At 35.7% G+C, this 24,211-nt stretch overlaps 2 protein-coding genes across 12 annotated transcripts in view; one reads left to right on the top strand and one right to left on the bottom strand.

The window, feature by feature from the left end:
- The window catches only part of LOC146488705 (uncharacterized), a 122,817-nt gene that overhangs the window by 31,496 nt on the left and 67,110 nt on the right, over positions 1-24,211 (top strand). For 3 of the 11 annotated variants that reach the window (XM_085112880.1, XM_085112856.1, XM_085112914.1), the window contains 2 exons: positions 11,991-12,041; positions 13,306-13,335. The exons of 4 other annotated variants lie outside the window; for them this stretch is intronic. In XM_085112880.1, the coding sequence (XP_084969006.1) occupies positions 11,991-12,041; positions 13,306-13,335 (81 nt within the window). Of the gene's footprint in view, positions 1-11,625; positions 11,677-11,990; positions 12,042-13,305; positions 13,336-24,211 lie in introns of all 11 variants that reach the window. 4 more of the 11 variants (XM_085112871.1, XM_085112864.1, XM_085112884.1 and 1 more) reach the window with 2 other exon arrangements.
- Positions 1,621-4,673, bottom strand: LOC146488707 (uncharacterized). The gene is made up of 4 exons (XM_085112960.1): positions 4,522-4,673; positions 3,840-3,890; positions 3,682-3,726; positions 1,621-2,388 (listed from the first exon to the last, which is right to left on the bottom strand). The coding sequence occupies exons 1-4, from the start codon at positions 4,585-4,587 to the stop codon at positions 2,245-2,247; spliced, it is 306 nt and encodes a 101-aa protein (XP_084969086.1). The 5' UTR covers positions 4,588-4,673; the 3' UTR covers positions 1,621-2,244.

Genomic DNA, 24,211 nt, shown 5'->3' on the forward strand with positions numbered 1-24,211 from the left:
GTAAATTTTTGCCTTTTTGCCAATCAATTCCAAAAAGATCATAGTACGTTGTAGGAAAATTGACTTTGATCACAGTTCCCCTAATGGATAGATAAGCGTCCAAAACTAATGAGTTCAACTAAACATGGCATTAGCATGGACAGAGTTACTAAATTCCATTCCTGTTAGTCCCTAAGGGCGGTTAAAATCGGGAGTTACTTCTATTGCGCATGTGCGACTTTGTTTGGCATGAAATATCGACTTTAAGCATCTACGTACCACACAAGAGAATAGTACTCTTGATACTTTCTGATTGGTTTATTCGAAAGTGATTTACCAAGTAATACTCACCTCCGAGCAGTCGAGGAGATACCAACTGGCTTCCCGTTTCGCTTTCGCTTCGGGAGTTTTTATTTATTTATTTATTTATTTATTTATTTATTTATTTATTTATTCATTTTTTGTCTTGTGTAGTATATGCTAAAACAATTATTCACCTACGTGTCGGTTGACACTGGAAAAAATGATAAATTTACATGCACTGTAAATTTTCCTTTTTATATGTAAATAACATGTAAATCACCTGGAAAATACTGTAATTATCATTTTACGGCTAAAATGCCTTTTTACAGGATCTCAGAAGATACTGTAAAGAAACTGTAAATATTATGAATAGAGCATGTAAAAAGTGAGAAACATCCTGTAAATTTGTAAGACACTACAGCCAAGATCATGTAAAAAGAATGTAAAAAGTGCCTGTAACCTGTAAATAACATTTAAATTTTGAAAGAGAGTGCGTTTGACCTTGTAAATAGGTTGTAAATCTTGCCACGACCCTGTAAAAACTCTGTCAATCTCCTAAAGGGACTGTGATTTGACCATGCAAAAACTCTGTAAATCGAAAACGGGGACCTGATTTTACTCTGTAAAATCCCTGTAAATAGAAAAGGGGACTGGCTCGTCGCTGTAAATACCCTGTAAATGGAAAAGTCGGGCCTGGTTTTTCTATGTAAAAACGCTGTAAATCATAAGCGGGGGACTACTTTGACTTTGTAAAAACGCTGTAAATCGAAAAAGGGGGCCTGGCTCGTCGCTGTAAAAAGCCTGTAAATAAAATAGGGCGGCTGGCTTGATTCTGTAAAAACGCTGTTAATCGAAAAAGGGGCCTGGTTTGATTCTGTAAAAAGCCTGTAAATCGAAAAAGGGGGCCTGACTTGATTCTGTAAAAAGCCTGTAAATCGAAAAAGGGGGACTGGCTTAACTCTGTAAAAAGCCTGTAAATTGAAAAAGGGGGCCTGGCTTGACTTAGTAAAAAGCCTGTAAATAAAAAAAGAGGGCCTGGCTTGACTCTGTAAAAAGCCTGTAAATAAAAAAAGGGGGCCTGGCTTGACTCTGTAAAAAGCCTGTAAATCAAAAAAGAGGGCCTGGCTTGACTCTGTAAAAAGCCTGTAAATCAAAAAAGAGGGCCTGGCTTGACTCTGTAAAAAGCCTGTAAATCAAAAAAGAGGGCCTGGCTTGACTCTGTAAAAAGCCTGTAAATGTAAAAAGGGAGTTTTTCATACACTTTTTAAATTTGAAAAAAGAGAAGAATTTGACCCCATAAATCACAAGAGGCATTTGACAGTAACAATTAATCAAACACCATTTTCATTCCTTTGTTTTTAATTGCAAGGTTCTTTTTAAAACCTACATTGTATCTGTGTAAAAAGTTTCTTCATCACCATGAATAACAATGTTGATCACTGAAATTTTCAATAATCAGTACAACATCAAAAACAATGATGCAATAAATACATGCAGCTTGCTAAAACTTATTTTTCTTTGTTAAAACAGTTCAATACTCTCATAAATACAGTATAATCTTCATAACTATTGCTGAATTCATTTCATTATTCATTAAATAGAGGAAAGTTCATGGCCATTGAAATTTTATCATTGACTGTTGAAAATAGTTTAATTAATTAATTGAATTTCTTCATGTAGTTAAATATTTTAAATAATTGTAATTTTATCATTGACTGTGGAAAATATTTTCACAAGTGAGCACAGGGAATGGGTGCAATATTTTTTATTACAAGATAAATTTTGTATCTCAAAGTGGTTATGTAATGTTCATCAGTGTTAAAAAAGGTAAGTTACAGTAGCTTTCTAGGACGTGCATGGAAACAACCTAATTTTCCCCATCAGATGACTCCTTATCTGCAGTGATTATCCTTTCTTATCACAATAATTTATTTTGTTCATAAACCTTTTGTCCTAAGGACCTTACAAATCACTTTTACTTGAAGTGCTTTTGTACAGAAAGCAAAAGTGTTTGCATTTGTTTTCCAGTACTTTAGATTGTACACTTGGTATGGTCTTGGCCTTTAGATAGTGAAGAGCAACCATAATGGCCTTATCTTTGGCAACCTACAAGTAGAGCAAATATGTTTCATAAGGGCTTGTGACATAACTTCTGTTGTATTGGATTATGCCTACAAAATACACATGTATGGTAATTTGATTTTTCCCTTTTGATGAGTACATTTTTCCCAAATTATTCATTGCGATAATAAAAGCACTAGTGGGAGAGATTTTATGTATTCTTTTGACAGCGTTGTTTAAAAAAGACTTTGTAAAGTTTCAAACTATTGATCGACAGCTGTGCAGGCTTTAGTTTGCTTCTGGATAACGACTTACTACCTAAGACATAAAAAATGCAATTCAACCCCCATGAGAGACTACTTAAAACATCAAACCCATGTGGTGGTTGATGGAATGTCCTTAAAATCAACTTTCTGTGTACTTAAAAAAACCTGTCTTTAATAGCTCCAACTCATTCTCCATCATATTCTGCAATCGTTTCTGTTCATACTCTGAAATTTCCTACATGCATGAAAACCAAATAGATAATATCAAGTTATCATTGATAATAAGCAAGAGGGTTAAAAAGTAACTGCAGTGCTTGGTTGCCACTCTGACCAGTATCCTGGAAATCTTAAGCTGCCGTTACATGTTGAAACTTTTAGCTGAAACTTGTGTGCAATGGCGCTGCGAAACAAGTTTCAACAGGCGTTGCACAGTGTAACATGGTCGGTTCAGTGAAACTTTTTCAAACTTCTGTTGCAAGACAAGTTTCATGAAAAGTAGAACAGCTTCCTACTTCTGCAATGGCGCGAAACGGTTGCAATGGTGAAAAAAAAAAGAGTTTCACCGTGTAACACCACTTCGCGAAACTTGTTTCGCAGCGCCATTGCACACAAGTTTCAGCTAAAAGTTTCAATGTGTAACGGCAGCTTTAGTGGCCCAGGTCAGAACAAATTTGGCCTTCTTATGACTGTCCTCCAGTTTAACATAAAAATCTTGTATTATGAGAAGCCCAGACTTGTTTGATTTAGACCAGAACTGGGCAAAATACTGTATAGCCGGTGATTCAAAACAGAATACCTACTGGAGCTCCAGCCATTGCTGGGACTCATTGAAAGGACTTCCACAGCTTTTAATTTATGGTCCCAGAAATAGATTAAGGGCCATTCCACTGTCTTTTCGATGTGACGAGGGTCAAATGCTAGACCCCCACGGAGTGGGCATGACCAAACTTCATCCCAACACAAATGTTTTTAATAATTTAATATTCAAATTAATGAAATGTTTTCAAAAAAGTAGACAACCCACATGACTAAAATCTAATTCCACTAGAGCAACATGTACATGCTTTCTTACCTTACTGGTGTCATCTTCTTTGGCTTCCTTCTGGTTAGCAGCAGTCTCGTCAAGATCATAACAACAAGACATTAACAAGGTATTAGTGAAAGTATTATGATTATTTTAAAAAAAGTATTGTGATTTACACTGATTAAATATTTAAATAAGAGGGTTACCTTAGTACATGTTGTCTGCTTAAGCCTCTTGGTGGAATTCTCAGCTGAATCCTGCCAAAAAGTTAAAAAAATAATAATTTTGATGAACAGTCAAACCTGTATTACACTGTAAGCACAGACACCATCTTGTGTGGACAATCATTATTGGGTGAGCAGCAACCAAAATCCCAAAATTACTTTTCCTTATCTTCAAATTTTGCCATTTGCTGTCTTAAATATTGCTTAGTTCAAGTTCTCCATTGTGATAGGAAAACAAATGAAAAACCAAACCATTCCTGCTTATAAGCATGTGCTTCTCTGATTCAAGACAATTTTATTTCATACCATGAGAAGACGTATATGTGTTGTTGCAGCCCTACTTCATTTGAAAAGATTGCCACTCACAAATTTATACATTTGAAAACCCAACAGCATGACAATGATTGACAAAACAAGTTTCAATTTGCATGAACATTATTAAGACACAAGTAGTCATGTGAATATCCACAACTAGACACTAAGCTGAACAGGTAAGTGTACAGTTACTGAGTTAGCATACACAAATCCTTCATTGGTGAATTTTTATTGTTTACATTAGAGCATTCTCTAATTCACTAAATCCAGGTTTTACTGTATTACTTTGCTGCAGCCGGTTAAAAACAAGTTGGAAAAGACCACTAAGTAAAATAAGAAATGGACATACTCTTTCCTTGTGGGTAGTGGACTGTTCTGCCTGCTTCCTCTTGGAATTCAGAGTTGGTTCCCACATGTAAACAGGGAACACTTGTTAGAGAACAATAATAATGATATGAAAATGAACACCCACTGAATAAAGGCTGTCATATATAGAAACAGTTACATGATAGAAAGCTGGACATGTATTTTCATTACAACTTCACGCCGATTTAAGTGTGTCATTGAGAAATGGGTAACTCCGCTGGATTTTGTTGCCAGAAGGCTCACTTTATTCCTTTGGGCATTCTCTTCGGCAGCCGCGAAATTAGCTCTTTTTTACTCGGTGGAGAAAAGGTGAGAACTCTGCAGGAAGACCAAGATGCGAATTCAAAAGACAGGAACAATTGTCTAATTAAGCAGCCTTGAGCCGCGAAGTATCGAGGGTATTCCTTTGTTCTCGTTATCAATAGGAACTGCGAGGAATCACTGCAGACGTTTGATGGTTTTAAGTTCTTCGCAAAATACTTCAAGCTGTTATTTATATCAGTGAACGAAGAGTCTTTTGAGAGCTTTAAAAAGAGATCCTAAACGTGGTGTTTTGATCACTGTAAGCCGAGTTTCGATATTTTTCGCCAAGCGGTGCTTAGAGCGGCGAAGTTATTATGCTTAATTAAATTTGTGCATGGCATCATCATCTTCCCGACGCGTGGAAATCAATACCATCTGTTTAATGATAACTTTTTTTACGAAAACGCTAAAACATTGATTTCTATTCCCTAAAGAAAGCACCTTAGGAGCTATGAAAGAGTCAAAAGAGTTCCAATTGTAATACACTGTAAGCAAACTGGTATTTGATGTTGTGCGCTTTGTTTGTTACGAGTGAAGACGTGGTCGATCGTAATTAAGTTTATGTTTCTAAAATACTTGCTTCTAGCGAAGAGATTCCAAAATATCACACCAAAAACGGATGAAACAAAAGGGAAACTCAGCGTGGAAGTCGCATTCTGATTATACTTAATGACGCATTGACAAACAATAACATCAGCTCTTTGGCCTATGTAGGCACGCGCTCTTTTCAGTTGACCTTATTTACATTTTATATTCAGCGATGCTCTAACTTTTAGCTGAGAAGCGAGAATCTTTTATAGATCGCTGTCATTTAAGATGACAGATAAACAAATCGGCAAATCCATGTATCCGTTTAGCGAACAAAATTCGTTTATTAATTATTCGTTAGTTTGCAGGACGGGAAGTTGTTTTTAAAACTTTCGATACTGGAGCAGCGCGTTGTGAGTCGATGTGTTCATGGTGACTCATTTCTCTAGCCTCCCCAGGGAGCTTCCACATGCCAGCAGAAAACTCTAAAACAAAAGATAAAATATCTCACCTACTTCAAAGGCTTTGCGATCTTCGGAAACATGCTCTATTGTCGGAAATTGTTCGATAAAATAGAGAACAATAGCTTGAATATATGAATACTTAACGACCCCAAAATTTGGGGTACACACTTAAATCGGCGTGAAGTTGTAATGTAAAGCCAAGTGCAGCAATGACAATGGCTACATGTATGTAAGTGTAATTGGATGCATGGCATGCATGTGGGCCATGTATTTTGGTACACTTCTTTCCATACATTATTCTACAAAACAACAAGTAACATGAAATAACAAGATTTAAGGTTTTGACGACAACAGAAGCACGCAACAGTGTGCTGTGCTGTACAAGTACTGTACTTGTAAGATTCCTACAAGATTCTTACAAGATTCTTGAAAGATTCTTACAAGATCTTGGTAAGATCTGATAAGAATCTTAGTAAGGAACTTAAAGTCGATAGTCACGATATAATAATCAATCTCAAGCTTAAGACATCATAAGAGGTATCATACATGTAGGACACAAAATCAAGGTTTGACCAACAGTTTATTAGAAGGTCTCACACCATAAAATTGTGAAATTACTATAACAAAGACTTTAAAAAACCGTTTATATGATCTATAGAAAACCTGTTATTTCATTTAGTGATTATTTTTTGTCCCCCTTATTTACAAATCATGCAATTAACTGAACTGGAAACTGAGTTATACTCAAAAATTAATAAGTGAACCTATTACACTCAATTTGGTTTGATTGTGTCCCAGAAAATTTACACAGAGAGCAAAGAGGCAGTGTCATTCGGGTACCACAATTTTGGGTCAAAATGCACTACCTTTAAAATACAAGCACTTCGTTGATTTTTGACTTCAAGAAATAAAGTGAATCTTGAGTAAAAAAAATGAGCTAAAATAAGTAAATTAACATTAAAAAATAAAAATAAACCCTTTTTTTCTCACAAGGTCTGCATTTAACTCACAGATGATCACTCAGTTCAACTGGCTCTAAACATGCACTTTGACAATTTGTGGTGGCTCAGAAAAATATCATGGATGCTTTCACTTTGCAAGTGTTGCTTGCCAGCTCCAACTTATAAAATTAATAAAATATTGAAAAATTAATCTTCTCCCACATTTCATTCAGCTTCACCTCCAGGGTTAGAGGGACCTGTACAGGAAAATAAGACAGTCATGTTAACTTATGTCCTGACCAGAGTACACAGTGTTATCTCATTCTCTTACTTCAGTCAGCATTCTCACAATGTTTTGTAGTAGCACATGCAGACAACTCAGACAACTGGCTGTCTTGTTCATAGGAAACCCAAGTCTAAATTTACAAGTGGCTTTGATATAAAAAGAAAATTCCAAGCTCAAATACAAAAAGATTATTATAATGATTATTTCATTGTTAACTGTACAGATGTATGTCTGGACAGTGCAACTTACATTGTACTCTTTAAGAAAACATTATTGCATTGATCAAAAGAATTGTTACTTAGTGTTCCCTTTATTTTGCTTGCTATTTTCAACTAAAGAACTATGGTATCAAGCACTGATCAAATACTGTCATTATTAAAGTTACAAAATTTTATTTAGTATTATTGTTCCTGAGTAGAAGTAGCAGAAGTCACGATTTACAACAAAATTAAATCAGTTAAAATAGACTCCAACAGTCATAAATATAAGTGACTTTATTGAGCAGGATTTGGAGACTTAACTCTGAAGCTGCAGTCTTGAGTCTCGACCTTGACATTGGGTCATCCCATTTATTATTCGCACCCACCCCCCCCCCCCCCTATTGAGGGCTTTTGTGTCTACCCCTATCAGAAATAACTTTTCAAGACCCCTTTAGAAATTAAGATCAAAGTGCCGACACATTAGGAAAAAAGAAAGAGTTCAAAGATACCGATATAAATGCCCCCTCAGAAATAACTCTTAAAGACCCCCTCCCTCCCCCTCAGATTTCACAGTACCTCAATAGGGAACGGGGGGGGGGGGGGTGCAGATATTAAATGGAATGGCCCATTACAAAATGGAGTTGAAAATCTACAGTAAAACCGAAAATTGTGCACTTTAAGTCAGTTCTTCTGAGTGATCACAGTGACTGGCTAGGTTGTCATTAACTTTTTAGACAATGTTGCAGTGAGCTTTTCACCCGTAACAATATTGTTAGTTCCTGATCTGAGTAAAATGAGCCATACACTCCACGAAGATCATAAACTGATCTTCACGCCAAATCAAGATCGATCACTCACGTTTTCAGCTTATACCAAGACTGTCATGATGTTAACCCAGCTACAAATTACTCCATAAAAGCGTTTTCAAAGGCCTCATAAAAAAACTAAATGGGGAATGACCACCTCAACAATCTTCAAGAAGCACATATGCATGCTCGTTGTCTGCATGGATCCATGTTGTCTGTAATTTGCGTGGATGATCACACATTTTCATGCAGTCTTTCGCAAAATGATTGGTGTCGAAACTTACCTCTTTCTAAAAAAGTGGTTGTCCACAATTTGCTGCTTGAAGCCATCATTTTTTTTAGCTTACAGAGGTAAAATCCAGAGTAAATGTGTGCTATATACTTGAATCCCGCCTAAAATCTATCATGAAACGGTCTTTCTCCGAGCCTGCAGTGGCATATCTGCTGACCAAAATGGTGCCCAGTCTTCTCAGTCTGAATGAAGTCCAAGATAGCTGCCGGTGTTGTTGCTGTGATTCAGTGTGATTCCGGCCCACGTTTATCGAATATCCACGTTTTCTTCCTCATTTTAAAAGCTAGCATTGTACATGAAAATCTTAGGAATTATGATTCAAAGAACTGTTGTTCTTTTTGGCATTAAATGTAGTTTAGATTCATCAAAGAAGGTTTGTAAGTAATAGTGTTTTCACGACAAACGGCGTTTCAGTGTTGGACGGTGCATTAAGTTACTGCGAATACAATCTGTAAACTGCAAACTGTAAGTCTTAACAGTCATATCTTTTAAGCCTTTGTTTAGAAACACACATGTCTACATAGCGTTTATCAACTTAGGACACTGAAGAAAACAGTATTAAGATGTACAAGATGTCACTAATGTAAAGAGATTATCACAGTCAGTGTGAGAGTCTTGCTGGCATTTATTCTTAGATCCTGTCAAGATTCTTGTAAGATATTATGAGGTCTTAATAAAGAATTGAGGTAACAGAAGGTTTTTTTTTTTACTAGATCTTCATAGAAACTGTTTATAAAAGATCTTTTTCTTAATTACCGGTATTGATGCTAAGATCTTACCAAGATAATTGTAAGGTAGTAAGATCTTAATCAGAATGGTTGTAAGATTTTGGTACGAATTTCGATTAAGATCTTATTAAGAAAACATTAAGAAATTGGTAAGATGTTATCAAAATCTGTTTAAGATCTTATTTTTAATTCATAGTAAGATCTTAACAAGAATTCTTATAAGATCTTGTCACAAATTTTGATAAGATCTTAATAAGAAAATATTAAGAAATGGAAAAGATCTTATTCAATTTTTTTGAGATCTTATTGATTGTTAGGTTGAGGATTTTTTCAAGATTCTTACAAGTATCTTACAAGAATTTAGTAAGGTCTTGTAAGAGCTTATAAGATCTTAAAATGCTGAAGATTGTATAGTTTGTATTAAGATTTTATAAAGAAGTGCCGTAAGATCTTATTAAGATCTGTAATCTTAACAAATCTTAACAAGATCGTATTAAGATCTTAGTGTTATTTTCATTCTCACAAGATTCTTACAAGATCTTGCAAGATCTTACAAGATCTTAATAAGATTTCCACCTGGGATTATAGTGTTGATAATAAAAAAAAACTATTTATCTCACCTTTCTGCTAGTTCTGCTCGTCTTTGCAACCTGAAGTCATAGTTCAAAGGGAGGTCTTTGAATAAAGCCATTTTTGACAGAGCTCCAGGGCACCGAGAATTATTAAAAACCTGGGGATGAACCAGTCCCCCTTTTTCGAGCTGAGCTTACCACCGTTTTTCTTCCTTTTTCTCGCTTTTACCGCTTTTACCAACCTCGTACCCAGAGTCCTCAGGTTCTTTGGCCAGCGGCTAGTCGCCGGCGTTGCCCCGCTCAAAAAGCCTGAAGACTCTGGGTACAAGACCGGCGCTTTTCGGGAATTTGTCCACACTTACCAGTTCCAGGCTCCTCACGGTAAAACGGCCATGTTTTGTTGATACCCAGACCCGGCCCACTGGCACCAGAAACTTCGGATGCAATTAATGATACCAAAATTTCGGTTTGAATTTCCGAAATTTCCAGGTGTCAAGAGGAACGGTTTTTTTCCACTTCAATGAACCGGTCTTGTTTCGAGATGAACTTTCAGGAAATTACCGTTCCATTTGCTTCTGAACCAAAAATTCCAGAATTTTTGACAAAATGAATCACGCTCACGGTTCAATTAGTGCAGTTCCATTTGTCCAAAGAAATCTACCGAAAATTCTATTTAAATGGTATGCGCTCAGGGTTTTTACAGCGACAAGCCAGGCACCAATATACGATTTAGAGGGTTTTTCAGAAGTCAAAGTAGTGCACCCTTTTTGGATTTACAGGTTTTTTACAGCGAGTAGGCAAGGCCCCCTTTTTCGATTTACAGGCTTTTTACGGAGTCAAGCCAGGCCCCCTTTTTCGATTTACAGGCTTTTTACAGAATCAAGCCAGTCCCCCTTTTTCGATTTACAGGCTTTTTACAGAATCAAGTCAGGCCCCCTTTTTCGATTTACAGGCTTTTTACAGAATTAAGCCAGGCCCCCTTTTTCGATTTACAGGCTTTTTACAGAATTAAGCCAGGCCCCCTTTTTCGATTTACAGGCTTTTTACAGAATCAAGCCAGGCCCCCTTTTTCGATTTACAGGCTTTTTACAGAGTCAAGCCAGTCCCCCTTTTTCGCTTTACAGGCTTTTTACAGAATCAAGTCAGGCCCCCTTTTTCGATTTACAGGCTTTTTACAGAATTAAGCCAGGCCCCCTTTTTCGATTTACAGGCTTTTTACAGAATCAGGCCAGTCCCCCTTTTTCGATTTACAGGCTTTTTACAGAGTCAAGCCAGTCCCCCTTTTTCGCTTTACAGGCTTTTTACAGAATCAAGTCAGGCCCCCTTTTTCGTTTTACAGGCTTTTTACAGAGTTAAATCAGGCCCCCTTTTTCGATTTACAGGCTTTTTACAGAGTCAGTTCAATTCCCCTTTTTCGATCTACAGGGTCAAATTAATTAGTCCCCCTTCTTCGATTTACAGGCTTTTTACAGCGTCAAGCAAGTACTACTTTTCAGCGATTGTAAACGCTTTTTTTTACATGTTATTTACACGATCTTGTAAGCAATTTTTACAGCTCATTTACAAAGAAGATACTGTAAATATGTGTAATATATTTTACAGTATATTTACATGTTCCTCAAATAATCACTGCAAAAAAGGACCATGTTAATAATATTTACAGTAGTTTCCCATATTATGGTAAAACTGTAAATTTCATGTATATTATGTTTTACAAGTACTCACCTTGTAAATTAAAATTTTCAAAACATGTAAACTAAGGTTTACATAATGTAAATTGCAATTTACATGTGCTGTAAATTTTTCAACTTTTCCAGTGTTGAAGTGGTCAATATCCACCACTATTCACCTAAAATCGGTGAATAATTGTTAAATAGTGCCGGTTTCTTAAGAGGAAGGAATAGAAACTAAGCAAACGAATCGTCGGACAACCAACATTCTACTTTATTTATGTTTTACTTTCTCAGAGGATGCAACTGAAGGGAACGCAGTCGCACCGGTTCGTCTAGCAGAAAATGGTAACATTACTTTGTGCATTTAAAGTAATGGAAAACGTGAAAAACTTACTCTTTAATTGTGGTTAGACCCATTTGTGTAAATAAAGGTAGAAAGATTGCAAACTAAACCTTGTCCGTAAAATAAAATTTAAAAAAATATAAAAATGTGTAGTTACCCAACATCTCACAAGCACGAGGCAATAAACATTAAAAAAAAAATGGTCGCACTCATAATACATTACCTTCTACCGGTCGGGTCTTGTGTTAACGACTGATACATATAGATACTGGTGCAACTTTCAACATTCTACTTTATTTATGTTTTACTTTCTCAGAGGATGCAATTGAAGGGAACGCAGTCGCACCTGTTCGTCTAGCAGAAAATGGTAACATTACAGTAACTTTTTGCATTTAAAGTAATGGCACACGTGAAAAACTTACTCTTTAACTGTGTTTAGACCCATTAGTGTAAATAAAGATAGAAATATCGCAAACTAAACCTCCTCCGTAAAAAATAAAAATGTGTAGTTTCCCAACATCTCACAAGCACGAAGCAATAAACATGAAAAAAAAAAAAAAAAAAAAAAAGGAAAAGAAAAGAAAAATAGTCGCACTCATAATATATTACCTTCTACCGGTCGGGTCTTGCGTTAACAACTGATACATATGAATACTGGTGCAAGTGAAGTCATTTTTTAAGAAGAATATCAGTTTAACCATGCGGGAGAAATGTTCTGAATAGTGATTAAAAGGACACAAAAAAATAATAATAAATAAGAAACGTGGAGGAAGAAAAAATGGTGTAGGTGCGTCTATGGATAGAGTGTACGATAAGTGTATGGAATGTCATCATGTTTAATTTTAGAATTTTCCTTGTACCAAACTTGTGATGTGTTGAAAACTAATACACTGTTATTCAATTCATCGTTAAAGAGGTGGAGTTCTGTGACATTTAAAGTTTTGTTATATATGGGAATTCTTTTTTTTTTTTTTTTATTTTTATTTATTTTTTTTTTTTATGTATTTAAGAAATCAAATTGAGGCCATGTGGGATTTTTGGAAAACTAACAGTTGCACGTATATTCGGGGACTTTCTGCAACTTAAAACTCAGCTAAAGAGTCCAATCAAATTAAACTGTGTGATCGTACGCAAATACCCGTTTTAATGCCCAAAAACGATCTTGGAAAATGGAACACTTTTCTAAATATTATTTTGATGCCCTTAAGAATTTGAGAACACGATTTATTTATTTCCGTCTAAAATGAGAGTTGTCAATACCTAAAGTTCAAAGCAAGATCGACTTATTAAAAAAATTCAGTTTGTGTTAAGGTCGCATTCAACCCTTTATAATCAGCAGATGGAACTGGTGACTAAGTACAGAACGTTTTAGAAGATTCAATAAATAAAAGGCAAGATCGGGAAAAGCATGTACTTGTATTATAGACCCAATGCAAAATTGGCTAACATTTTAATATTCTTTTGTCTACATTCAAATTGGCCTCACTAGCCTCGTTCTTGAGTTCAAATATCAAAAGAATATTTACCTTGGACGAGGCTAGTGAGGCTAATTTGAATAAAGACAAAAAATATTAAAATATCAGCCATTTTTGCATTGGGTGTATGACTTCAATATATTTTTTCTTTGTCAGAGGAAGCTGAAGATGTCATTGACAAAGAAGGTAAATTCATGGCACTTATAACAATTAGGATAATATTTCCATGCAACAAATTGTTGCGGCGAAAATCTCGTACTGCAACTTAAAAGTTGTGAGAGATCTACATGTGCTTGGTCGCTGCCGCGACTTTTGTCTCTTGCAGCATTTTATGTTGCACGTCGAGGCAGCAAAACAAGTCATACCAGGAAGAAACTTGAAAGAATTGTTGCTCCACTGTCAGGCAGTCCTTGGCGAACAGTTGATAATTCTTAGGGTTTATTGCAATAATTGAAAGTTAGAGTAGATATCAATTTATTTTTTTAAAGTTAATCATAGGATACATTTTTTTTTTACAAATTGTAAACTATCTTAAACACATTGTGCCTAGTGTTATTAATTTTACTGCCCTTTCAATTCCGCTTCCTAGTAAAGAGCTAAGAAGTTAGATAGTAAGTTATGAAACGACTGCATTTAAAAATATGAATCATTCACTCACTCAATTACTCAATCTTCCATAGGTTCCTGTTTAGAGGATTCGGAAGATGTCCAGGACAGTGACAATGACAATGACGATGCAGGTAATTTGATCGCCTCTTTAGTGTTATATTCAACTGATTTTAATTTTGATCTATAAGCATGGAATACTTATGATCGATACCTTTGAAATACTCATCTTTGTCTTCTCAGACGATTTTTAGGGTGATATAGTGCGAGAAGGCAAATGCCTGTTAGTGATTTTAGTGTACTTGATTGACATTTTTATGAGGTTTGATCAAGTGTTTAATGCCTAATCAACAGCCAAAATAATAATGAATAGCCTGCTTATTTGCCCATTTTTTGTAAGTCACGCATTAGCGATTCTTTTCTTGTTATACAAAACATAATCTGTTGAAAACGTCACATTTTCCTTGTCTTTATTAGATGATGACCTTGAAGACAGCGTAGGCAAAGCAGGTAAAGAAAGATGGGTCCAATCTATCGTTGTGATTCGCTATCCGAGCAGGAAGAATGGAGCTATCTCATCCGCTACCTATTACCCCCTGCCCATTCGTTCGTCATCGAAAGCTTAATCCGTGAATGCTTCCTTCCATCGCAATACTTAACTTGTAAACCAGGGAAACATTTCAGTGGGCTAAGCTACAATCAATCATTTTTTTTTTTTCAAACACCATTCAGCCCAATTCAATGTTGTAACTCGTAACCTTTTTTGAGGATGCAAAAACAATGATAGAGGGTGCAACAGGGGTGGGGCTAAAATATGTGAAAGTAGTCTACAAAACGGACATAATCTGATTAAATTTTATAATTTTTCTTATCTTTTGCAGGCGGCGATACCGAAGATGCCGCAGGCAAAGCAGGTGACACAAATAAATGATTCTACTAAATTGATTACAATGTAGATAATTGGGGAATACTTGACAAATCGATATTCTGCTATTTGATATTTGAGGTCTGAACTGAAAAGACAGGTAATAATGGGATGCCATGGAGAGCAGAGGAGCTAAACGTTTCTTTGCGTCACACACCTTTCACTCAATCAGACTTCGTCAAATCAGCGAGGCGATATTTATTTACCTAAAGAGACATCGTGACGGTATTGTTTAACCTCATTTTCATCGCTGCCCTGTTAATTGCACCTTCTCTGCCTTCCAGAAAAATCATGCGCAGGTTTGACTCAAAGTTCATATTCGTTACAATGTGTAGAGTTTATACGACGAGAAATACAGTGGTTACTATTGTGACTTGTTTGTTGTTCCAATGAATAACGTTAACCTGTATTAATATTCTTTATTGTTTTACTGAATAAATACACAGAATTTGTTTAAGTTCGATCAACTTGTTTACTCTCCTTAGACGATGTTCCCGACAGTATGTTAAATTTTAGTGTTTTTGATAAGAATTGAAGTTTCTTTAAGCTAACAGCTCGCTAAGATTAATGTTATTATCAGTTCAATTTTTTCTTAACATACAAACTTGTAAAAGGGATTCGACAAGAATTGCTCTAAACAAAGTAATTTGTCAAAAATGCTGATAAAAAAGATAAGATGTCCTAAAGTTCAGACTAGTATGGGTTTACCATTTTTTTTTAGGACTATGGAATCCAAGATGGAGTCCAGGACGCCGACGATGCCCGAGATGTCGACGGCGATGTTATCGGCGACGAGTACTTGCACGATGCCCAGGATGCCCAGGACGATGACATGGAGAGTGCTTGACGTGGGCGTGGACTTAGACACGGTGGTAATGCACACACATTCATTTTAATCAAGGTCGATGATTCTAAATCATGTTTGAAATCAAGTCAGAAATCTTACAAGGAAAATTACAATGGTGAGGCAGGGTGATTGAAGAGTTCCTGAGCACAGGACCCAGATAAGTCGATGACTGTTCGGTATCCCAAGCTCGATGCTTTGATTGCCACGCTATTAAGTTGCACGCTACAGAAACTACGGGAAGACGAGTAAGGGTTTATGGCATCGTTTGGAGAGGGGATGAAAATTGTGCCGATAAACAAGTGCGTTTCCTCGGGTCAGTCTGGCAAACACTCTTTTAGATGTAAACTATCTACGAAATGTTACATTACCACGAAAAAGTGCCCAAAATTGCACTTATTCGTGAGCACGATGTCCATCTGTCTATCAAAAGGATCCCACATTCTCTTACTCGTAATGGACTTATTTACAATCTCCGAGGTGGGTAAACGCGAGCTGCTTACCCTCTTCCCAGTTGGGATTCTTAACCTTGTTACGTTCAATACAAATATTTATTTATGAAGTTTAATACCTCGGGCCCATTTCGTACCACATATAATACAACGTAAAACAACAACATCATCATCATCATCATCATCATCATCATCATCATCACCATCATCATCATCATCATCGTTATTGTTAATACATTTTTGTTTTTATTATTTTCCTAGGCTGAAGATGGACTTAATTTTACCTGCATTTATTTCACTAGCAAACAAAAGTCCAGAGCAAATAATAATAAACTGAGTATTTTAAATGAAATTTGTCTGTTTTCATGTATTCTTACCTCAGTGATTGCCGAAATAAACTCATCAAAAGCACCATAGCTTTAAGCAATAAATCTCTTCATCACGATAAAACGTTTTTCGCGTTAAACTTGCCAAAAAAAAAAAAATACATATCTTACGCAAAATACTTTAAAGTTCCCACAATAACATAAGTAAAATTTTACTAAAAAAAATGCACCAAATACTATGTAGAAATGGGAGAAACCTTGAAAGCGGCACAATATCTTCAGTAAAATTACACTGATACTAAGAAAAATAAATGAGAAAAAAAGTTCAAGATACCAGTTTAAATATTATAATCTTAAAATCAGATAGGTATAAATGAGCAAGAGAGGATATGACTGGCTTTCTTTCACCCAGATCTTTTTTTTTTTTTTTTCTTTATTCTGGGAGGACGTTTTCGCGGTAGCTTATTACGACAGCTAGAAGTGAAACTATAGAACCTACAAATTAAAACGTTAGGAAAAACTGTTACATAAATTGCTAAACTATGGAAGGCAGTCGTTGATGATCATGTTTATAAGATTGAAGAATGTGTGGTAAAACGGTTGGCTGCATGCTAGAAAATGCACATTACTCCATTCCTCTGGGTCTAGGAGGGATTTATTTTTCTCCCTACCCCCCTCCATAACCTTCCAAGTATAAACGCTATGGCAGTGAAACCCAGAGTCATGATATTACATTCAAATTCTGTCTTCTTTGAGGTCTGCAACGCGAAGTTATGACGACATATAACGTGGGGAGAAGTTCATGTTTGCTAAATTCTGATCCTTTTGAATTTCTCAGTACTTCAGGAAAGCGACGGAATTGACCGAAAAGTAACCAAAACCAATATAATAACGAAAAATTACGGGAAGAAAAGTGATTTTTCTTCCTCTAAAAAAGGGCTTTTCTATTTTCTGAAAAAATAATGCCTGCCTAAAATTAGTTGTCATGGTAACATCAAAGTCTAAGAACTCTTATAGACCACATCATTTTTTCGAGAGTGTTTTTTCCAATATTGAAAAAGCAACTCAGTTTCAAATTCGCCGCGTGCAACATCCCCACCCCCTCCCAGGTATATTATTCATGTAAATACAGTTAAACACGTGACGAAAAACTATTGAATATTTTGAAACGATATGAAAACAAGATGATCATATAGAAGAGAAATATTATTTTACTAGGGATCGAACGCAGTTTACTTATCCATGATTGTAAGTATGTAAGTAAGTATTGAGCGTCTTGTAATACTTGCATTTTAGTTTTAAAAATTCTACATTTTCTTGTTCTCCTCTTTTTCCATTTCTGATTAATTTCGACAAAAAATGTCTAACGGTCCAGTTTGCACATTCGCTTACCTCAAGTTAACATTCTAATAGCCCTTTCTGCTAATTTGAATTACAATGAAATCTAGCATGTATGTGAGGCAATTTCGGGCTATTTTGTAGTTTTAGCCCGAAATTGCCTCGCATCCACGTTGGACAACATTGTAATGCAAATGAGAAAAATCAACCGTGAAAAGGGCTATTCCATGCACCTAATGCAAATGGCAAAAAAAAAAAAACAAAACAAAACAAAACAAAACATGTGAACTATTTTTGATTCTTTGCATTATAAGGAAAACTGTGACCGATTTTGAAAACCAACTAAACACCAAATTTAGAATGACTTCATTTCTCAAAATTGTCCCATAATATTTGTTTAAAACGTCAATAACTACAATTGGCCGCACAAGCTAATATCAAATTTAGAGAAGCTTAAATGTGCACGTCTCTTTTCGAAAAAAAAAATGTAAATTGCCGAGCAACAGAAAAGAAAGCTTATCCAGCCCAAACTTTATTAAAATAAACTAGTTTTTCTTTTCAAAGTAAAAAAAGTGAAAATAAATTTAAAAAAAAAACTAAAACGCTTGACATGTTCTTTGGTGTGCGCAAACACGCATTTAATTTTCGTATACACTTCGTTTCGATTGAAAGCGTTTGCTGGGATAAAGGACTTTGCGAAGCAAACTGTAGAAGATAAGGAATTTCATCCCAAATGATCAGATCATCTAAACTGCTGTTAAAGGCGTATTAAAACACTCGAAACAAGACTTGCCGTACTAAAGCGTTTTCCCAGATCTTGTAAAATCCATTTGAAGTCCGAAGTTTGGTTTCAATTTACTACTACTACTACTACTACTACTACTACTACTACTACTACTACTACTACTACTACTACTACTACTACTACTACTACTACCACCACCGCCACCCCCACCACCACCACCACTACTACAACTACTACTACTACTACTACTACTACTACTACTACTACTACTACTACTACTACTACTACTACTACTACTACTACTACTACTACTACTACTACTACTACTACTACTACTACTACTACTACTACTACTACTACTACTACTACTACTACTACTACTACTACTAAGTAGTAGTGGACAATATTATGTAATATATTCGGCTGAGTTTAAGAGTTTTGAATGCGAGAACGCAAGTTCCTAAGATCAGGTTTAAGCCAAGTTTGCGAGTTGGTCTCCGGATAAGTTTCCCTCTCAAGTTTGCGCATTTCCTACTGCTTTACAACTTCTTAGGGTCACCATAGTAGAACTGAGAATAAACAGTGTTTTAGTTAATCTTTTATGCACTACTCTAATCACATTTTAAAGAGGCAAATATAATATAATCAAGATGGCTGGTTATCAAAGTTCTTGCAGAGGGGATGTAACTTCACTTCTAAAAGCTGTTTGGGAGAATTCATCATATTTGTTCGGCTTGGCTTGGATTTTTTTCAAGGGAAGGGGGCAGATTCTTACATAGTTAGAAACAGGAAACTAATCGGGGCAACGTTAAAAAAGATAAACAGACAAAATTGGTTGTAGGGTAATTGTTTCGAGTTACTTTTGAGGGGAGCTAAACAAAAATAGACTGTTCATCACTCTCTTTGTCATTCCTCTAACACGTATAGCCTCCATCCTTCCTTTATCCTCGATACGTGAAGTAGTTATTGATATTTCAGTTTACCTTTTCAACACTCATCGGCAGATAAGGAAAATAGCATTTGAGAAAAGCACTTCCAAAATATCCCAACTGGTTGAAGAAATTGAACTCCGTAAATATATACCAAAAATAGTAACGACTGTTGTTCAGCAGATATTGCCCTGAAATTTCGTTCTGATTTTTCTTTAGGTGCTGAGCACATTGCTTTCGAAATTTTGGTTTGTTTCGCTATAATATTGCAATAAATTTGTTTCGGAAAGACAAAGATTTCAAAGTTTCCATGATATCGTCGGCAGGATGCAAATTATATAGACAATTCAGGGACGAGTCAATACTCGTCAATGACTTGACATCGCTTTAAGTATTATGATCATCATTATTATTCTTCCTGTTGTTGTTCATTTTGTTTTTCTGAGGTATATCATAAAATGAATATTCTTTAATTTGGTCGTGCATTGATTCTACTAGAGGAACTTAATTCTTTGGTCAATTCAGTTCGAGAGTAAGTTTTCAAGATCTAGCTGTAAATAATCAGACAAAGTTCACAACTCGTTGGCACAAGCATCAGTACTGGTGACCTTCGTCTCCTAATGCACAACAAGTTTAAACTCTTACGCTACTACTCTTGCTTTAAAAATATCCCGATGTGAAGGCAACTAAACACGGAATATAAAAAAAAAAAAAAAACAGGAAAAGGGGGTCGGTGGAAAACAGGATGACTGTTCAATATCAAACGGTTGAGAAATATTTCATTTATCCTATCTCTCACGCGATATTACCGACACACATCGTAAACATAATGCATTCTGCTGGCCATAGGAAATTGGAAGCTTGCGTAATCGGCAAAATTCCAAAAAAAAAAACAAAGTGAACTCTTCAATTGAATTTTGTTCGTGACCGCAAAAGGTTGCATTGTACTCAAGGAAAAATATTTTGTTTTTCAATTTTGGGTTCCGAAAAATTAATAAAAAACTGTAGCTACTTAAATAATGCATGTTTACACTCACCAGGCGGAGGCGAGTTAAATTTCACTAATTTACAATGGTGTTGTCGAAAATTTTGTGAATGAAAATTTGGAATTTTAACGTCCAATATTTCCTTTGAAAAAACTTTTTACGTTTGTGTGACTTCGTCTAGAAAACACTCGCTTGAAAAGAATACTGAGTAAAACGTTTGAAGGGGGTTTTGTTTAGAAAGTTACACACACTGTAGTAATAGAATCCTCGATGAAAAAGGAAAAGGACAATCACGATTCTCCATATAGTTTTGTTTAATGGACAACCATCGTTCATTCCATCTCATTTTAGGACATTATACATTTGTTTAACCTTTTTGTTTCTGAATATTGCGATTATGCTTTCCAGATGACCTAATTTATGTTTCTATCATTCTTCCTTAGCTCCCTGCCATTTCTTCAAATCGGGATTTAAGCGCGAAAAAATATTAACTCTGTGAACAAACGTAGTGACTCGTCTCGATCGAACAGATTGAGGCCCCAGATTATTTCGTCTGTCCTTCCCTAAGATATTGCGTACGTACATTGCGTCCATATTCACTAGTGTGCAAGTAGCTTCGCTAAAACCTTGTATACTGACAGCCTACTGTCTCTCCGGTATCAAGGGCACCTTAATTAGGATGAAGAGACGTCTTGTCCGTACTTCAAACTGTGAAAAGAGCAATACTCTGATGAGTGCGACTGTGAAAAGAATAAGAAGAAATCTTCCAATTGCAACGAAAATGTGGTGTGTTTCTCCGTGGAAAGTACAAAGTTCATGTGATATCGCATAATATCCTACGCACATCAGTAAGTAGTCAGTGACTTGTAAGTGGCTTAATATCAATGACATACAGATGATCGATAAACGATTGGTTTAACCGGATTTGACTTATCAGATAATGGCCAGGGTAAAGGGTCATTTTATAATTTTCTCTTCAGTCGGCCATCCTTGTAATTTTACAGTTTAAATATACAGTTCTGATACAGGATTAAATTCCGACTTTGCCTGACACGGTGAGCACGGAATAAATGGGTAATGATGACGTCTGCCCTCGACAAATACACAGAGGGAGTCCGAGCTATAAAACTCATTATTACCTGTCAAAACGTCGAGAGAAAAGGCCGAATTCGGGACGTTTAAAACAGAGAAATCCTCCTTCAAGGACTCCAAAGGATTGCTTGATGGCTTAAAATGAAGAAATTGAAGAGCTTTTGAAAGGGAAGCGATGAAAGATTTGATATTATCCGAATACTAATTAAATATCCCCATTGCAGCGAATAAAATGAGTTTATTCCCACGACCAGCTCCCAGCTGACCTCGTAGCTCAGTTGAAGCTCTGGTTATCTATCCAGATGTCGTGGGTTTTTCATCCCACAGATGACAAAGATTTTTTTTACCCCGGGAAACAAAATTCCCCTCAAAGAGCTACAATAGCCAGCCCGGGGAAATTTAGCACAGAATTGTCCACATTCTATTTCTATCATATTATCCGAAGAGCAGACTTTTTTTTGGAAATACTCGCGCGCTTCTTTAAACGTGTAAGGTAACTCATACTTGCTTGACTGTAAATTTGCGCTGAAATGTATTTTTCATGAAGGTTTAAAAGTTTTTTTTTTTTTTTTTACCTAACAGCCTTGCCAAAAACTTTCTAAACAGCTTTTTCTAACAGCGAAATATCTGAAAACCCTGTGCATTTCTGGCAAATCAGTGCTTCTAAACATTATGATCGCGGCATCATGAATATCAGTGGAAGTGAACATGAAGAAGTGAATACGAGCTTACCTTTTTCTAATGAACTTTGTATCTATTTTTTCTGTATCTTCATTTAAGAAAGCTCTTGCATAATCAATAAATATATAATAACTATATTGATCTTGCGATTTGATCTTAAGCGCTAGTGCCAGGGACAACATAAGAAAACTTTATGTGCAATTTGTGGAATCCAGACTCTCCATTTCCCTGACCGTTCCAATCTATCTCTCCTCAAGCTACAACTGCTTGAGCAATGGGTTTGCAGCAATTATGCCACAGTTGCCAGCCAGACTGAGAAAGAAAAATGCCAATTAATTCTACATGTTGAAAGTTCTATACAACAAATTTTCGAGATAAGGCCAGACATTTCCATAACTATAACGTTAACCTTTTCTCACTTTGCATTGGCAGCTGATTGGCAACTGCTATTTGCTGGCGTTATTTTTAAATTTCCCATTTATTTTTTTTGTTGTTGTTGTTTTGCAACCTATGTTGACGCCACGGCCCAAAACACAGGAAGGTTTTTTTTCCTCCCGTAATACAGTTCATTTATTAGACTCAAACTACCCACTTCTTTACAAGCTATGTGAATATCATTTTATCCTGATTTTTTCGTTACTTAACAGCATATAGTTTGTCCCAATAAACTACATGTGGGTGTTCTTTAAGTTTTTATAGTTTTGTTGACTCATGGGGATTTTCTACGATCATATTTCTAAGTTTCAATCTTCTGCTATTAAATGTATTGCGATCCAATCGTTTTACATTTTGATTACAGTTGCATCTTCTCTTTCCCTAGTTTTCTCAACTGGAGATTTTCTGACCACAATCATTTTCCTTTTTCTATTTCGGAACTCGGCACGGGGAAGTCGGGTGAAGGTCTAGCGCTAAACTAAAACTCCCTCGCAGTCTCCATGAGCCTTGGTGTCGTTGTCTTACACTCTTAATGAGGGAAACTTCACTCATCGTTACTTCTACTTTTTTTCTCCACCCTAAATATTAAAAAAAATTAGATCAACTCACATTCTAAACTGATACAGTTAAGTTTTAAACCAATAATTGGTGTTTCCAGGGTAACTGCAATTTTTTACGCAGCAAAAAGTCCGTGTAGAGGACTATGCAAGGTTTGTCCATTCCTGTCATTTACCAGAGGGATAGTTGAGTGGAATTTATTGCAGTTACAAACTTACTACCAATTTCTGACTGGAATAAACAGTCAATGCTTATGTTCCCTTGTGTATTCTAGTTCTTTATTGTTTATTTTCCACTTCCAAACTCCTCATTAAAACAAAATAAAAAAAAAAGAAAATATAATTCATCTAAGTTTTGATTTCAAAACACACCAATCTAACCAAATTTTTCACTTTAATTTGATTTGATAATGCCACAAAGGTTGCTAGTGAATCTGTTGGTATTAATTTTAAACAACATACAGTTCAGTGGCTAGCCAATAGTGGTCTGAATGGCTTGGTATCGAAGGAAATTGATGGCATCAAGGTTATATGGTAACAACGAGAGAGAAACCGTATCTGGATATTATACAGCAAAAATATTTTTAAAAAAAGTACTGAAAAAGCGCGAAATTATTTTTCCATTCTTTCAAACATAGTTAGGTTCAAATTTCACTTAACCACTTAAAAATATACATATATGTTTTACGTGTACAGTGCGTGCTCGTTATATAAATAGGTATGAATGTTTGATATTTTTGTAAGTGTGATCGCTCGAAGAATATTGTTCCTAATATTCGTTGTTATCATCATCATCATCATCATCAAAATCACCATTATTGTTGGTGCTGGCCGTCGTTTTTGTGTGATATAGCATAAAAGACACTCGTATAAAATACTTAAAAAGAAAAAAATCTGAAATGACTGAACATGGGGGCGTATTTTAGGTAAGAGGTTTCTCAATGGAGCATAAAAGAATGCCTCCTTCGATATTATAGAACTTTTTGTTTCCTTTCCCTTTTCAAATATAAAATATTTTTAATTTGACCGTGCACTAATTCAACTAGAGGAACTCAACACTTAATTGAATTCTTCTAGATATAAATAATCAGGCAAACAAACTTCAGTTAACAACTCTTTGGCACAAAAATCTGGATAAGTGTCGAC

Source organism: Pavona decussata, unplaced genomic scaffold (assembly GCF_977016875.1).
Source record: "Pavona decussata unplaced genomic scaffold, jaPavDecu1.1 SCAFFOLD_8, whole genome shotgun sequence".
NCBI lineage: Eukaryota > Metazoa > Cnidaria > Anthozoa > Scleractinia > Agariciidae > Pavona > Pavona decussata.

Coding starts and splice junctions, on each gene's coding strand:
- LOC146488707 (XM_085112960.1), bottom strand. CDS start 4,587: ATGTGGGAACCAACTCTGAATTCCAAGAGGAAGCAGGCAGAACAGTCC. Junction 3,727..3,839: donor AGCAGACAACATGTACTAAG/GTAACCCTCTTA, acceptor GATCTTGACGAG/ACTGCTGCTAACCAGAAGGA. Junction 2,389..3,681: donor AAGAAGATGACACCAGTAAG/GTAAGAAAGCAT, acceptor CTCTACTTGTAG/GTTGCCAAAGATAAGGCCAT.